A 15,380-nucleotide genomic window follows, 5' to 3' on the forward strand; every position below is an offset into this window, starting at 1 on the left:
TTTCTGCGGCTGAGCAGTGGCAGCCATATGCGCCAGCGTTCACTGATCCCGGAAGTAACATAAAGTAAAAAAATATAAATACATAAATAAATAAATAATATGACAACAGAAAGCCAATGGATAGCTAGCTAGATAGCGCGCCACGTAGATAGCTAATAGAAAGCTAAGTAGAGCGAAAGCTAGCCAGCCAGCTAGTAGATAGCTAATAGATAGCCAACCGATAGCTAGCTGGATAGCTCACCACCTAGATAGCTATATAGCTAATAGAAAGCTAAGTCGAGAAAAAGCTAGCCAGCCAGCTAGTAGATAGCTAATAGATAGCCAACGGATAGCTTGCGAGATAGCTGGTCACCTAGATAGCTATATAGCTAATACTATGAGTAATTGAAATAGAAACTAATATCTACTATTAATAGAAAGCTAAGTAGAAAGAAAGCTAGCCATCCAGCTAGTAGATAGCTAATATATAGCCAATGGATAGCTCACCACCTAGATAGCTATATAGCTAATAGAAAGCTAAGTCGAGAGAAAGCTAGCCAGCCAGCTAGTAGATAGCTAATAGATAGCCAACAGATAGCTAGCTAGATTGCTCGCCACCTCGATACCTATATAGCTAATAGAAAGCTAAGTAGAGAGAAAGCTAGCCATCCAGCGAGTAGATAGCTAATATATAGCCAACGGATAGCTCATCACCTAGATGGCTATATAGCTAATAGAAAGCTAAGTCGAGAGAAAGCTAGCCAGCCAGCTAGTAGATAGCCAACGGATAGCTTGCTAGATAGCTATACAGCTAATACTATGAGTAATAGAAAGAGAACCTAGTATCTACTATTAATAGAAACCTAAGTAGAGAGGAAAGCTAGCCAGCTAGCTAGTAGATAGCTAATAGATAGCCAAGAGATAGCTAGCTAGATAGCTGGCCGCGTAGATAGCTATATAGCTAATAGAAAGCTAATTAGAGAGAAAGCTAGCTAGCAGATAGCTAATAGTCAACGGATGGCTAGCTAGATAGTGTATTATGATTACTATTAATGGATGAACGTCTTTTCGTTTTAATATTCCAGCAAATGCTTTGCAGGTAAACTAAAAACACTCAAGTCATTGCAGTCAAGATTTGACTTTTTTTTCTTTAAAAAAGGACGTGATGACGTTTATTGATGTTCGTGTGGGAGAACCAGATGCCACACATTTCAATTGGTTCGGTTAAAGTCCTTCGGAACTTGTGTAGAACCAGCACGGATCGTTCTGACCACAGGATTCCAACATGGCCACTGAGGGTAATCAAAGATCAGAATTTGTTTCCCGGTTGTTACGACTCATCAAGTTGTTTTTAGCTTCGGGCTCAGGGATTGTAATCGATAGTCGAGTTAATGCGAGCGCGGACAAGAGGGGAAGGTTCTCGAACGTTCCGCCGCCGCCGTCTATTGGTCGCGTAGTTGTCAGGCCAAGTGGCATCGGTCGTTGGGCGAGAAGCGACGACGAGCGGCTAACGAGGCTACACCCGGAGCTCGAACGGCGGGTCAACCTCCATCCGGGAACTCGGACGTCGAGGTCCGCGGCGAGCCGGTGGACCCCGAGCGAGCGAGCGGCTAAGGTTAGCAGGCGGCGCTAAGCGAAGGGCGGGGAAGCGGGCTCGCCATGTTCGGCTGCTTGGTGGCCGGCCGCCTGGTGCAGACCGACGCCACCCAGGTGGCCTCGGACAAGTTCGTCTTCAACCTGCCGGACTACCAAAGCGTCAACCACGTGGCGTGTTCATGCTGGGCACCGTCCCCTTCCCCGACGGCATGGGCGGCGCCGTGTATTTCTCCTTCCCGGACCCCGCGGGCGGCGGCCCGGCCTGGCAGCTCCTCGGCTTCATCGGCAACGACAAGCCCAGCGCCATCTTCAAGATCTCGGGGCTGGCGGCGGGGCCGAGGCGGGGAGGGGCGCACCCCTTCGGCGGCGTGGCGTCGGCGACCGCCGCCCCCGCCGCCTCCGCGGCGCAGGTCGGCGTGTCGGTGGAGCCGCTGGAGCAGCTGGCGCAGCAGACGCCGTCCAGCGGGGCGGCGGCGTCCACCGCCGACGCGCTGCGGCTGTTCACGCACAAGATGCTGGACAGTTTGTACAACTTCGCGTCGTCCTTCGCCGTCACGCAGGCGCAGATGACGCTCAACCCCGGCGAGACCTTCGTGCCGTCCAGCTGCCTCCTCAAGTGGTACGACAACTTTCAGAGGCGCATGAGTCAGAACCCGAACTTTTGGAAGAACTGAACCCGCGCCCGCTTGTTAACAACCCGGAGGGGGAAAGACAAGACGTCGTCTCGTACTTGGGCTGTCTTGTCTGACTTGTTGTGCCAAAAGACATTCAGAGGAGTGATGTGTCGTTCGCGAACGAACCGACTCTTAGAGCCGGATCTCCGAAGTGAACGAAGAGAGCTGGTAACGAACAAGGAGCCACCTTTTTTGGTCCTCTATTCCCTGCCACCAGTCTTCGGTTAAAGCCGCACGTGATTGGGTGATATCCGTGGTGGAGGAGGGAGGGGGGAATTAGACACATGCAGCCGTGAGGAGAAGGGGGGGTGGGGGAGTCAGGTGGACAAATGGTATCACATTATGCTGTTATGATTATTCAATGATATCGCTTCCTAATTGGTATAGCATTATTAATATGAAAAGCAAATTAGCGACAGCTGATCATCAGACCAGAGTAACCACAAGGAAAGTCCAAGTTGGTGAATGCTCTGTGCGCATATAAATCAAGCAATATAAATAAAATATTTGAGTGTCTTTTTTACACGAGTAATTCATTTTTCACATAATTTTACATGATTTTGGACATTAATTTAAGCAACAACAACAAAAAAAAAACACGAACAAACCGAGGAGCCATTTGGAAGCCAAAAGAGCCGGATTTTTTTCAATGAGCCGGGCCAAGAGCTGGATCTATGAAAAGAGCCGGAATGCTCTAGTGATGTGTCGTTCACGAAAGAAGCGGCTCTTAGAGCCGCCTCTTTGAAGTGAACGACTGGAGGCGGCTCTCAATAGAGAGCCGATTCCGCAACCCCTTTGGTTAAAGTCGCACGTGATTGGGAAAAAAATTTGTGGTGGAAGACACACACAAGCACATAATAATAATACTAATAATACATTTAATTTCTGAACAACTTTCAAAACTGAAGGAAATTTTACAGTCACGGGCTATTTTTTGTGTGCGGGTGAGCAGTGGCAGGCAGCCATTCGCGCCAGCGTTCACTCTACCCGGATAAATAACATAAATTAATAGAGTTATTTATTTATTTACTTTGTTTTTATTTGCACGTCTGTATATTTATGTACACGGGCAAATAAACAAAGTAAATAAATCACTGGATTATTTACCAAATAAATAGTTTAGCAGAGGAATAAACAAATGCATTAATTGGTTAATTACTAAATAAATAACACAAATAAAGATAAGTAAATAACTATATTAATTAACAAATAAATTAAATAAACAGTTAAGCAGAGGAATAAACAAATAGTAGACAAATTAATTAGTTAATTCCTAAATAAATAACACAAATACAGACAAGCAAATAAGTAGATAAATAACTCTATTAATTACCAAATAAATAGTTAAGCAGCGGAATAAACAAGTAAACAAATTGATTAATTGGTTAATTACTCAATAACAAATACACACACACACAGGCGCACACGCACACACAGGAATATAAATAAAGTCCCATACGTACATTAAAAAAAATGATATACTGTATTGTATATTTTTGGTAGTAGATCAATTTAAACAACAACAATAAAAGAAAAATCGAGGAGCGATTTGGGAGTCAAAAAAGAGCCGGATCCTTTAAGTGAGTCGAGCCAAACGAACCACTCTCTAAAAAGAGCCGTAATTCCCATCACTAATTCAGAGGTATCGTCCTGAATGATTGGATTGTGCTAATGTGCTAATGTGCTAATCCATTGGGGAGGTGGAGAACGTTGCTAAGACCCGTTTGAAATCGCTTAGTTTGTGTTTTTGTTTGATAAACCTATTTTGGTAGCTTTCCCCCTGATTTGTTTAGTCAGGACAGGTGCTGCTTCATGTCACACAGAGGGTACAGCAAGTGCTGAAGAATGAATGACTCTCTGTGTCTTTGTGTTGTCATATTATTTATTTTTTAACTTCAAGATGGTGCCGCGAGAATGGCTGCCTTTCCAGCAGCTCCTGTCTTTTGTTTTTCTACTTCTTTCTTTCCTTTCCTCTTCCTGTCACGTTTGACTTGTTTGATTGCGAACAAAATACTGCATAAGTATGGGACTGTCTTTATTTGGATGGACCAGGACATGATCGCTCTTGTCATGATGAGCAAACAAGCGGTAATAATACAATAATAATAATAATACATTTGATTTATAAGTGCCTTTCAAAACTCTTATGGTTACTTTAGTCACAGGATCAGTATTTCTGCAGGTGAGCCACACGCAGCGGCAGCCGGAAGTAACTCAAAAAGAGAAATCTAGCTAGCTAGCTAATAGAATGCTAGCTAGCTAATAGATAGCTAATGTTTCCTGACTGAATTAGCTAGCTAGCCATCCATGTAGCCAACAAGATAGCTAATAGCTAGCTAGTAATAATAATAATAATGATAATAATCTGTTTCATTTATAAGTGCCTTTCAAAACTCTCAAGGTCACTTTAGTCACAGGATCAGTTTTTGGATTGGATATTGGATTGGATTGGATATGCCTTTATTAGTCTCACAGTGGAGAATTTTCTGTGGGCGAGTAGCGGCAGCCACATGCGCCAGCGTTCACTCACCCAGAAGTAACTCAAAAAAGATAGAAAGCTAGCTAGCTAATAGATGGCTAGCTAGATAGATATACAGTTATTCAGCAAATAGTCAGTTAGATAGCTATTAAGCTAATAGATAGCCAGCTAGATAGCTCATAGATTGCCAGCCACATAGCAACCCAGCCAGCAAGATAGCTAATATATAGCAAATCGATTGCAAATAGCTACCTATCTAGGTAGCTAGCCAGACAGCTAGTTAGCTGATAGGCAGCCAGATAGCCAGCCAAATAGCTAGCCACATAGCAACCCAGCCAGCAAGATAGCTAATATATAGCAAATCGATTGCAAATAGCTACCTATCTCGGTAGCTAGCCAAATAGATAGCTAGCCAGACAGCTAGTTAGCTAATAGATAGCCAGCCAAATAGCTAGCCAGCCAGCTAGATAGCTACAGAAGTAACTCAAACAGATAGCTAGATAATAGAATGCTAGATAGCTAATATGTTTCCTGACTCAAATAGCTAGCTAGATAGCTAGCTAGATAGATAGCTAGCTATCTCGATAGCTAATAGATTAGCCCCACAAGGGGGAAATTTGCATTATTAGCTAGCTAGCTCCAATCTAAAAATACTCTCTCACAATCAAGGAAGCCACAAAGTCTTGCGTTGTCCCCCCCCTCCCAAAAAAAAAAAGTTTTAAAATGTCCATGTGATTAAAAGAAATGTAAAATATTATTATTATATTAAAAGTGGAAATACACGGTATTTCACATGTCGGACGTAAAGTGCAAAGTGCGGCGGCATGGCGAGCTGAGCCAGCGAGCACGCTGAAAGCAAGCCTTGAAAGTGCCGGTGCGTTAACACAAAAGGTCAAAGGTCGCGGCGAGCAGAACAAGCACCCGTTTGGACGCCTGGCGAGTCCGGGCGTGCGCTCAGGGCGGCAGTTGCCCGTGCACCTTGAAGCTGTAGAGGCACGTGTAGGTGGCGTCGCCCCAGTTGCTGTCCACGCTCAGCGTCACGTGCTTACTGGCGCCGGCGCCTTTGTCCTGCCACAATAATAATCAATAATCATCATCATCATAACCAATAATCATAATCATAATAATACATTTCATTTCTAAGCGCCTTTCAAAACTCTCAAGGTTGGTCACTTTACAGTCACAGGATTTTTCTGTGGGTAAGCAGCGGCAGCCACAAGCACTAGCGTTCACTCAACCCGGAATAGCTCAAAAAGATTGAAAGCTAGCTAGCTAATAAAATGCTAGATAGCTAATAGATAGCTAACTAACTAGCTAGCTAATGTTTCCTGACTCAAATAGCTAGCTATATTGCTAATAGCTAGCTCTCTAGCTAATATATAGTTTGCTACCTTGATAGCTAATGAGCTCCAGGAGGCCAGGAAGCTTGAGGGTTGTGGAGAGACAGGTTATTATTATGATTTACAAATTTTGATTCTACGCCCGGCACCGCAACGCGCTAGCAGGCCGGCAACGCGTACAACAATTTTGGCCAGCCAGCCAGCATCTCACTCACGCAGCAATCGACCGCGTGATGGCACCAGAGGCGGGGAGTTTGCCAGTCATTTAGCCTCCGAGTCTCGATTCAGCATTTTGAATGGATTTCGACTTACGACCATTTCGACTTACGACCATTTCGACTTATGACCGTTTGGTGGGAACAAACTCAGTCGTAAGTCGGATGTTACCGGTATTTGAGTCAGGAAACATATTAGCTATCAAGTTAGCTAGCCATCTCTTAGCTATCTAGCATTCTAGTAGCTAGCTAGCTAGCTAGCTATCTTTCTATCTTTTTGGGTTATTCCGGGTTGAGTGAACGCTGGCGCATGTGGCTGCCACTACTCACCTGCAGAAAAACTTATCGTGTGACTGTAAAGTGACCATGAGAGTTTTGAAAGATGCTTAGAAATGAAATTGATTATTATTATATGTAACATTTAAAAAAAAAATTAAAAAAAAGATTTGCTTTCTCCCATCCGGCGGCGGCGGCGTACTCACGGCTATTCGGAAGTTCTGGAACGCGGGCCCGTTGCGCGCGTACTTGAAGCTTCCCAATTTGATGGCGGCGGAATCCGAAGACGTCAAACCCTACGACGACCAATCGGCGTCATCGACCGCGAACGGTCGTCCATTCGTGGATTGGTGGATCGGCGGGCGAACTCACGTAGACGGAGAATTCCTTGGGCGCGTGCGGGATGTCGCCGGTGGGCGAGATGTTCTTGGCGATGTGTCCCAGGGTGACGCTGGTGACGAGCACCGGGTGTGAGAGGGCCACCGTGAGGTTGCCCCGCTGGCCGGCGAAGGCCCAGCAGTTGCCCGGGTTCAGCTCCGAATTGCCCTGAGGAACCAACGGCGACGGGTGAGGGCAAGGAGGGGCCGCCGCCGATGCGGTTCCGGACGCTTACCTCGATGAACACTTTCAGCTAGCTATGTTAGCCATCTATAAGCTAGCTAGCTTTCTATCCGAGTTACTTAGCTATCTATTAGCTGTCTATTAGCTCGCTAGCTTTCTATCTGAGTTACTCCCGGGTTGAGTGAAGGCCGAACTACCTATCTGTTAGCTAGCTTTCTATATGAGTTACTTAGCTATCTATTAGCTGTCTATTAGCTAGCTACCTTTCTATCTGAGTTACTCCCAGGTTGAGTAAAGAACTAACTAGCTATTTGTTAGCTATCTATTAGCTAGCTAGCTAGCTTTCTATCTGAGTTACTCCCAGGTTGAGTAAAGAACTAACTAGCTATTTGTTAGCTATATATTAGCTAGCTAGCTAGCTTTCTATCTGAGTTACTCCCAGGTTGAGTAAAGAACTAACTAGCTATTTGTTAGCTATATATTAGCTAGCTATCTAGCTTTCTATCCAAGTTACTTAGCTGCCTATTAGCTCGCTAGCTTTCTATCTGAGTTACTCCCGGGTTGAGTGAGGGCCTAGCTAGCTATCTATTAGCTAGCTTTCTATATGAGTTACTTAGCTATCTATTAGCTGTCTATTAGCTAGCTACCTTTCTATCTGAGTTACTCCCAGGTTGAGTAAAGAACTAACTAGCTATTTGTTAGCCATCTATTAGCTAGCTAGCTAGCTAGCTTTCTATCCAAGTTACTTAGCTGTCTATTAGATAGCTAGCTTTCTATCTGAGTTACTCCCGGGTTGAGTGAGGGCCTAGCTAGCTATCTATTAGCTAGCTTTCTATATGAGTTACTTAGCTATCTATTAGCTAGCTACCTTTCTATCTGAGTTACTAACAGGTTGAGTAAAGAACTAACTAGCTATTTGTTAGCTATCTATTAGCTAGCTAGCTAGCTTTCTATCTGAGTTACTTAACTATTTATTAGCTATTTATTAGCTAGCTAGCTTTCTATCTGAGTTACTTAGCAATCTATTAGTTGTCTATTAGCTAGCTAGCTTTCTATCGGAGTTACTCCTGGGTTGAGTGAAGGCCTAGCTAGCTATCTGTTAGCTATCTATTAGCTATCTAGCTTACTATACGAGTTACTTAGCAACCTATTAGCTGTCTATTAGCTAGCTAGCTAGCTTTCTATCTGAGTTACTGCTGGGTTGAGTGAAGGCCTAGCTAGCTATCTGTTAGCTATCTATTAGCTCGCTAGCTTTCTATCCGCGTTACTTAGCAACCTATTAGCTGTCAATTAACTAGCTAGCTTTCTATCTGGGTTACTCCCTGGTCGAGTGAAGGCCTAGCTAGTTTTCTGTTATCCATCTATTAGCTATCAGAGTTACTTAGCTATCTATTAGCTGTCTATTAGTGTCCCAGGGTGACGCTGGTGACAAGCACCGGGTGCGAGAGGGCCACCGTCAGGTTGCCCCGCAGGCCGGCGAAGGCCCAGCGGTTGCCCGGGTTCAGCCCTGAAATGCCCTGAGGAACCAACGCCGACGCGGTTCCCGGGCGCTTACCTCGATGACCACTTTGGAGCGGACGGCCTGGCCAATGTCCAACTGCAGGCCCAGGAAGGACAGGTGGGCCGTCTTCACCTTGTAGGACGGCGACGTGGCGCTGCACACCACGCTGGCGCCTGATCACAAAGCAAAACGGGCGCCGCGGCGGCTCCGTCAAGCTGGGCGGCGATAATAAGAATCATACATTTCATTTCGAAGCGCCTTTCAAAACTCTCAAGTTTTCTGTGGTTGAGCAGCGGCAACCACACGCGCCAGCGTTCACACAACCGGGGAGTAAATAGATAGAAAGCTAGCCAACCAGCCAGTAGATCGCTAATAGATCGAGTCAAAAGATAGCTAGCTAGATAGCTAACCACCTAGATAGTTATATCACTACTCAGTGTATTGGCTAACTGACTATCGAGCTAGCTAGCTATTAGGTAAAAAAAAAACTATCTAGCTAGCTATCGATTAGCTATCTATTAGCGAGCTAGTTAACTGGCTATCTATTAGATGTATAGCTAGCTAGCTGCCTTACTATTAGCTATCGATCCAGCTGGGTAGCTATCAGTTAGCTATCTGGAAGCTAGCTGGCTATCTATTAGCTATCTATCTGGCTGTCTATCTATTAGCTATCTATTAGCTAGCTAGCTACTCAGTGTATTAGCTCTGTGGCAGGGTAGCCAAATGCAGTCCGAATAGTTTTTAATTTGTTAAAAGGTCACAGGTCACAGTTGAAAAACCAGAAGTGAAGTCAAAGTAATCATCCACAAAATTCTCATCTCACACATGGACGCAATTAGCTAGTAGCTAAAATATTAGCTAGCTGAATAGCTCAGATAGATAGAAAACTAGATAGCTAAGTATTAGCTATCTATTAGCGTATATGTTTGAGTTACTTCCATGGCTATCTAGCTGGTTGGCTAGCTATCTGGGTGGCTATCTATTAGCTAACTAGCTGGCTGGCTAGCTATCTATTTGGCTAGGTAACGAGGTAGCTAGCTATTTGCTATATATTCTTGCTGGCTGGCAATCTATGATCTAATTAGCCGGCTATCTATTAGCTTAATAGCCATCTCACTATCTAGATCGCTATCTAGCTGACTGTCTATTTGCTGAATAGCTAGCTAACTAGCTGACTATCTATTTGCTCAGTAGCTATCTAGCTAGCTATCTAGCTGACTATTTATTTGCTGAATAGCTAGCTATGTAGCCGACTATTTGCGGAATAGCTAGCTACCTCGCTAACTATCTATTTTCTGAATAGCTGGATAGCTAGCTATCTCGCTAACTATCTATTTGCAGAATAGCAAGCTATCTAGCTGTATATTTGCTGAATATCTATCTATCTATCTATCTATCTATCTATCTATCTAGCTAGCTAGCTATTTGCGGAATAGCTATATACCTATCTAGCATTTGTGGGCCGCTTTGTAGCCTATCAATGTCGCGTTTGTCCCAGCGGTCCCGCGTCTGCCATCGTCGTCCATCCATGTAGGAGACTTTGCAGTTTTTCCGGCTTTTTTGTGGCGTGCCAACGGGACCGTTCAATATTAGCTATCTAGCTAGCTTTCGATCTTTTTGAGTTACTTCCGGGTTGAGTGAACGCTAGCGCGTGTTGCTGCCGCTGCTCACCCACAGAAAAACATATTAGCTATCTAGCTAGCTATCCATTAGCTAGCTAGCTTTCTATCCATTTCAGTTACTTCCGGGTTGAGTGAACGCGGGCGTGTGTGGCTGCCGCTGCTCACCCACAGGAAAAACGGTCCTGTGACTGTAAAATGACCTTGAGAGTTTTGAAAGGCGCTTAGAAATGAAATGGATGAGTATTCTTATCAATCCTACTCACCCGCTGACTTGAGGGCGTAGTTGGGAATGGTCGCCCACAGCGGCACCTTGTCATCTTTGCGCATCAGCAGCTCCTCGTAGTTGTTGAGAAGGGCCTTGAGTTCGTTGTACTTTCCGTAAACTTCCTCCAACAGCTCGTTGCCGCGTCCGGAGAGCTGCCCAGAGCGCAGGGGGGCGGTGTTACAGAACTCGGCGCGTGAGGGGGAGGGGCTTGGCCGCTCGCTAGCGACGAACAACGCTAACGTACCAAGTTGGAGGAACCCATCATCTGGCGAACAAACGGCTCGCACACTGCAAACAGGAAGTGAAGGAGCCGTGAGACCGGAAAGGATTCGCCGGTCCCCCTTGTGGGCCAAGAACCGCACAAGCAACATATTAGCTATCTAGTTAGCTAGCTATCTTGCATTCTGTTGGCTGGCTAGCTAGCTTTCTATCTGTTTGAGTTACTTCCGGGTTGAGTGAACTCTGGCGCGTGTGCTTGCCGCTGCTCACCCACAGAAAAACTTCTCCTGTGACTGTAAAGTGACCTTGAGAGGCTCGAAAGGCGCTTCGAAATGAAATGTATTGTTGTGATTACAAGCGGCGCCATTGGGGTTTCTCTGAGTCCGATTGCAAAGTACTCACAGATCCAGACGATGGGGATGCAAATGGGGATGAGGTAATTGCGTGCCAAGCGCAACGCTCGGTTTCTTCGGGGCGCCGGTCTGACGTCTCCGACGGGACCGCCGGACCGCGGGGCGTCGTTCTTGCCGTGGTCCGTGGCGACCCTGCGGGGGCGCGGCTGAGCGCGGCTCCGAGTCCACAGCTTCCTGTGGCCACGGGACGAGAGCGGCGGCGGCGGCGGAGTCGACGTCATATGCAACAAGCGCTACCCTTACGGTGATGCGGCGGCCATATTGGATGTGGCAGGGTAGCCAACTGCTGCACGTTTTAATTTGTTAAAAGGTCACAGGTCACACTTGAAAAACCACAAGTGAAGTCAGAATAATCACCCGCAAAATTATCCTCTCACAGTTGGAAGCAATTCGCTAATAGATCAAATATTAGTATAGCTCAAATAGACTAGCTCAAATAGATAGAAAGCCAGATAGCTAGCTAATAGCTATTTATTAGCTATCCTATCTGTTTGAATTACTTCTATAGCTATGTAGCTGGCTGGCTAGCTATCTGGCTGGCTATCTGTTAGCAAACTAGCTGGCTGGCTAGCTATCTATTTGCCATATATTAGCTATCTTGCTCGCTGGCTAGCTATCTGGCTGGCAATCTATGAGCTACCTAGCTGGCTGGCTAGCTATCTATTTGCCATATATTAGCTATCTTGCTCGCTGGCTAGCTATCTGGCTGGCAATCTATGAGCTACCTAGCTGGCTATCTATTAGCTTTATAGCTATCTATCTAGCTATCTAGCTGACTATCTATTTGCTGAATAGCTATATATCTATCTCGCTAACCATATATTAGCTAGCTAGCTCGCTTTCTAACTATTTGAGTTACTTCCTTGTTGAGTTGACGCATGTGGCTGCCGCTGCTCACCCAAAGAATAACTTATCCTGTGACCTTGAGAGTTTTGACAGGCGTTTACGAATGAAATAGATTATTAATATTATTTGCTATCTATTAGCTATCTTGCTAGCTAGCTAGCTAGCTAACTCTAACTACCTATCTATTGGCTCTCTAGCTGGCTAACTACCAATCTATTAGCTCTCTTAGCTATCTATTAACTGCTAGCTAGGGAGCTTTCTATCTATTTGAGTTACTTCCAGGTTGGGTGGACTGGACCCTGGCGCGTGTGGTTGCCGCTGCTCACGCCCAGAAAAACCAATCCCATGGCTGTAAAGTGACCTTGAGAGTTTTGAAAGGCGCTTAGAAATCAAATGTTTTCTTTTTATAATTGCTTCTTCTGAATCGGGATCCCACATCGTGACACATCCAATATGGCGGCCGCGTTGACGCGGGAACGAGGGTGCGACACGCGGTGGACCAAACGTGCGCCAACGTGAACACACCTGCGTACCTGTACGGCGTCTCCTTGTACGAGATGACGGGCTGCCCGTCGCTGCTGTAGTAGCCCGATGACTCCAGGCGGGAACTTTTTCTTATCATGGCTGCCCGACACAAGAGGACGCATGCGGGGGTTAGAGGTCAAACAACAGTTTGTCGACGCAGTGCACCGCATACCACGAGAGTGGCGGATTCTTCACGGATAGAACAAATAAAAGCTCCCAAAACACTTTTTTTGGGAGGGGCGATTTCAGTTTTCCTTGGCTCCTTTTTTCGGTCGGTTCAGATTGTGAACTTCTTTCTGGCAGTGTCGTGCAACAATATCTTCAGTTTTGATGTTATTAATTATCTATTAGTTAGCGAGCTAACTTTCTATCAATTTGAGTTATTCCGGGTTAAGTGAACGCTGGCTCGTGTTGCTATCTATTAGCTATTTAGCTAGCTATAGATTTGCTATCTATCAGCTATCTAGCTAGCTAACTTTCTATTTATGAGCCAGCGTTCACTCAATCCAGAATAACTCAAATAGATAGAAAGTTAGCAATCTAGATAGCTAATAGATAGCAAATCTATAGCTAGCTAGCTAGATAGCCAATAGATAGCAACATGCGCCAGTATTCACTCAACCCAGAATAACTCAAATAGATCTGTTAGCTATATACCTAGCTAACTGTCTATCTACTTCAGTTATTCTGAGTTGAGTGAACGCTGGGTCGTGTTGCTATCTATTAGCTAGCTAGCTAGCTATAGATTTGCTATTAGCTACCTATAGCTAATTTTAGATAGCAACACGATCCAGTGTTCACTCAACCCGGAATAACTCAAATAGATAGAAAGTTAGCAATCTAGAGAGCTAAGAGATAGCAAATCTATAGCTAGCTAGCTAGATAGCCAATAGATAGCAACATGCTCCAGCATTCACTCAACCCGGAATAACTCAAATAGATCTGTTAGCTATATACCTAGCTAACTGTCTATCTATTTCAGTTATTCTGGGTTGAGTGAATGCTGGGTCGTGTTGCTATCTATTAGCTAGCTAGCTATAGATTTGCTATTAGCTATCTATAGCTAATTTTAGATAGCAACACGAGCCAGCGTTCACTCAACCCGGAATAACTCAGATAGAAAGTTAGCAATCTAGATAGCTAATAGATAGCAAATCTATAGCTAGATAGCCAATAGATAGCTACATGCGCCAGCGTTCACTCAACCCGGAATAACTTAAATAGATCTGTTAGCTATATAGCTAGCTAACTTTCTATCTATTTGACTTATTCTGGGTTGAGTGAACGCTGGCTCGTGTTGCTAGCTATTATCTAGCTAGCTATAGATTTGATATTAGCCATCTATAGCTAATTTTAGATATAAACACGAGCCAGCGTTCACTCAACCCGGAATAACTCAGAAAGTTAGCTATCTAGATAACTAATAGATAGCAAATCTATAGCTAGCTAGCTAGATAGCCAATAGATAGCAACATGCGCCAGCATTCACTCAACCCGGAATAACTTAAATAGATCTGTTAGCTATATAGCTAGCTAACTTTCTATCCATTTGACTTATTCTGGGTTGAGTGAACGCTGGCTTGGGTTGCCATCTATTAGCTATCTAGCTAGCTATAGATTTGCTATTAGCTATCAATAGCTAACTTTCTATCTATTTGAGTTATTCCGGGTTGAGTGAATGCTGGCTCGTGTTGCTATCTATTAGCTATCTCGCTAGCTATAGATTTGCTATCTATTAGTTATCTAGCTAGCCAACTTTCTATTTCAGTTATTAAAACTTGAGTGAACGCTGGCGCGTGTGGCAGCCGCTGCTCACCCACAAAAAAAAATTATTGAATAAACATTAAAAATGTACATGGGTGTTAAAATTGTGTATGGAGGACCCTGAATAGTACTGAAAATGATGCGTTCTACGAATGTGTCCTTGAGAGTTTTGAAAGGCACTTATAAATGAAATTTATTATTTGTCTCGCAACCATTGAAAGTCCGTCGCTGACAAGACGCGTGACGTCAAAATTCGAAGAGGTGACGTCCCCCAAGCCCCGCCCCCATCCGGCGCCCCAACAAAGCTTGCTGAAGTAGCATTTTTCTATTTTTTTTTTACTCACATTTGGACCTAGTCGCTTTCTAGTGTCTTCTTCTCGGTGTAAGGGGAGTCGATTGGACCCCCCGTGACGCGAGTCAGGCGACTCGCGAGGCGCTTTGCCAACTTACTGCCTGGGCGTCTAACCGGCGGGAGCCGCCATTTTGGGCCGGGAGCTCGCTCGGGAGAAGCTCGTCGTCGTCGTCTCGCGCGAGCGCGCGCAAAAAAAGGGCCGCCGCCGCAGCCTCACCTGACGCGCGTCAGTGACGTCACCTGTGACGCCTGACGCCATCGCTTTGACTCAAAGCGAGCGAGAGCGGCGCGTGCTGGCGAAGTCCCGAACGGGGACGAAAACCGAACTTTCTCCGAGACAAAAATCCTTTGCGATCAAAGGCCCCAACAGGGCAGCTTTTCGTTTGGAGGCCATTAACATTTGGGTCACAATTAGGCATGCTGGGTCCTAGAGGACAGTAATTTCATCTGTGCTGCCCGTCATGCATATTAGCATATTGGACAATAAAGCTGACTTTGAATAGGCGCGAAACTTCGCGAACTTTGATCTAAAATAAAGGGAAAGACTCTGATTCACTCACGAGTAGACCCTTAACAGCTTCAGCGACCTATATGTTCATTTTTAGCTCGCAGCGTGTCACGAAATAGCAAACTGCTTCGATAAATGAAAGGCCACGCGTTTCTCGCTGTGATACTTGTCGTCAAACCCGAGGAAAGAGCCGCTGCTTCCCTCTAGTGGCGATAAATGGTAAAAGCTTCCCGCCCATTCGCCGT

The 15,380-nt window shown here is 45.1% G+C and overlaps 2 protein-coding genes across 2 annotated transcripts; one reads left to right on the forward strand and one right to left on the reverse strand.

The window, feature by feature from the left end:
• Nucleotides 1-1,119: 1,119 nt before the first annotated feature.
• Nucleotides 1,120-2,769, forward strand: hikeshi (heat shock protein nuclear import factor hikeshi). The gene is given in 2 exon segments (XM_089004144.1): nucleotides 1,120-1,744; nucleotides 1,747-2,769. Coding segments are annotated over 2 exon segments (609 nt in total). The 5' UTR covers nucleotides 1,120-1,638; the 3' UTR covers nucleotides 2,250-2,769.
• Nucleotides 2,770-4,425: 1,656 nt separating this feature from the next.
• Nucleotides 4,426-15,287, reverse strand: LOC148894099 (SUN domain-containing protein 3-like). The gene is made up of 9 exons (XM_089004143.1): nucleotides 14,620-15,287; nucleotides 12,520-12,610; nucleotides 11,130-11,314; nucleotides 10,753-10,796; nucleotides 10,507-10,660; nucleotides 8,676-8,794; nucleotides 6,932-7,105; nucleotides 6,766-6,855; nucleotides 4,426-5,796 (listed from the first exon to the last, which is right to left on the reverse strand). Exons 2-9 carry the CDS (start codon nucleotides 12,606-12,608, stop codon nucleotides 5,683-5,685), a joined length of 969 nt encoding a protein of 322 aa, XP_088860269.1. The 5' UTR covers nucleotides 12,609-12,610; nucleotides 14,620-15,287; the 3' UTR covers nucleotides 4,426-5,682.
• Nucleotides 15,288-15,380: the final 93 nt, after the last annotated feature.

The sequence above is a fragment of the Hippocampus bargibanti genome, linkage group LG09, assembly GCF_051943395.1.
Source record: "Hippocampus bargibanti isolate YZ-2025 linkage group LG09, ASM5194339v1, whole genome shotgun sequence".
In the NCBI taxonomy this organism is placed as follows: domain Eukaryota; kingdom Metazoa; phylum Chordata; class Actinopteri; order Syngnathiformes; family Syngnathidae; genus Hippocampus; species Hippocampus bargibanti.

What these genes read in the sequence shown, in the direction of transcription:
- LOC148894099 (XM_089004143.1), bottom strand. Translation starts at nt 12,608, where the DNA reads ATGATAAGAAAAAGTTCCCGCCTGGAGTCATCGGGCTACTACAGCAGC. An exon ending in CATCCCCATCGTCTGGATCT is followed by an intron (nt 10,797 to 11,129) that starts GTGAGTACTTTG and finishes TCCTGTTTGCAG; the next exon opens with TGTGCGAGCCGTTTGTTCGC. An exon ending in TCCAGAACTTCCGAATAGCC is followed by an intron (nt 5,797 to 6,765) that starts GTGAGTACGCCG and finishes TTATTGTGGCAG; the next exon opens with GACAAAGGCGCCGGCGCCAG.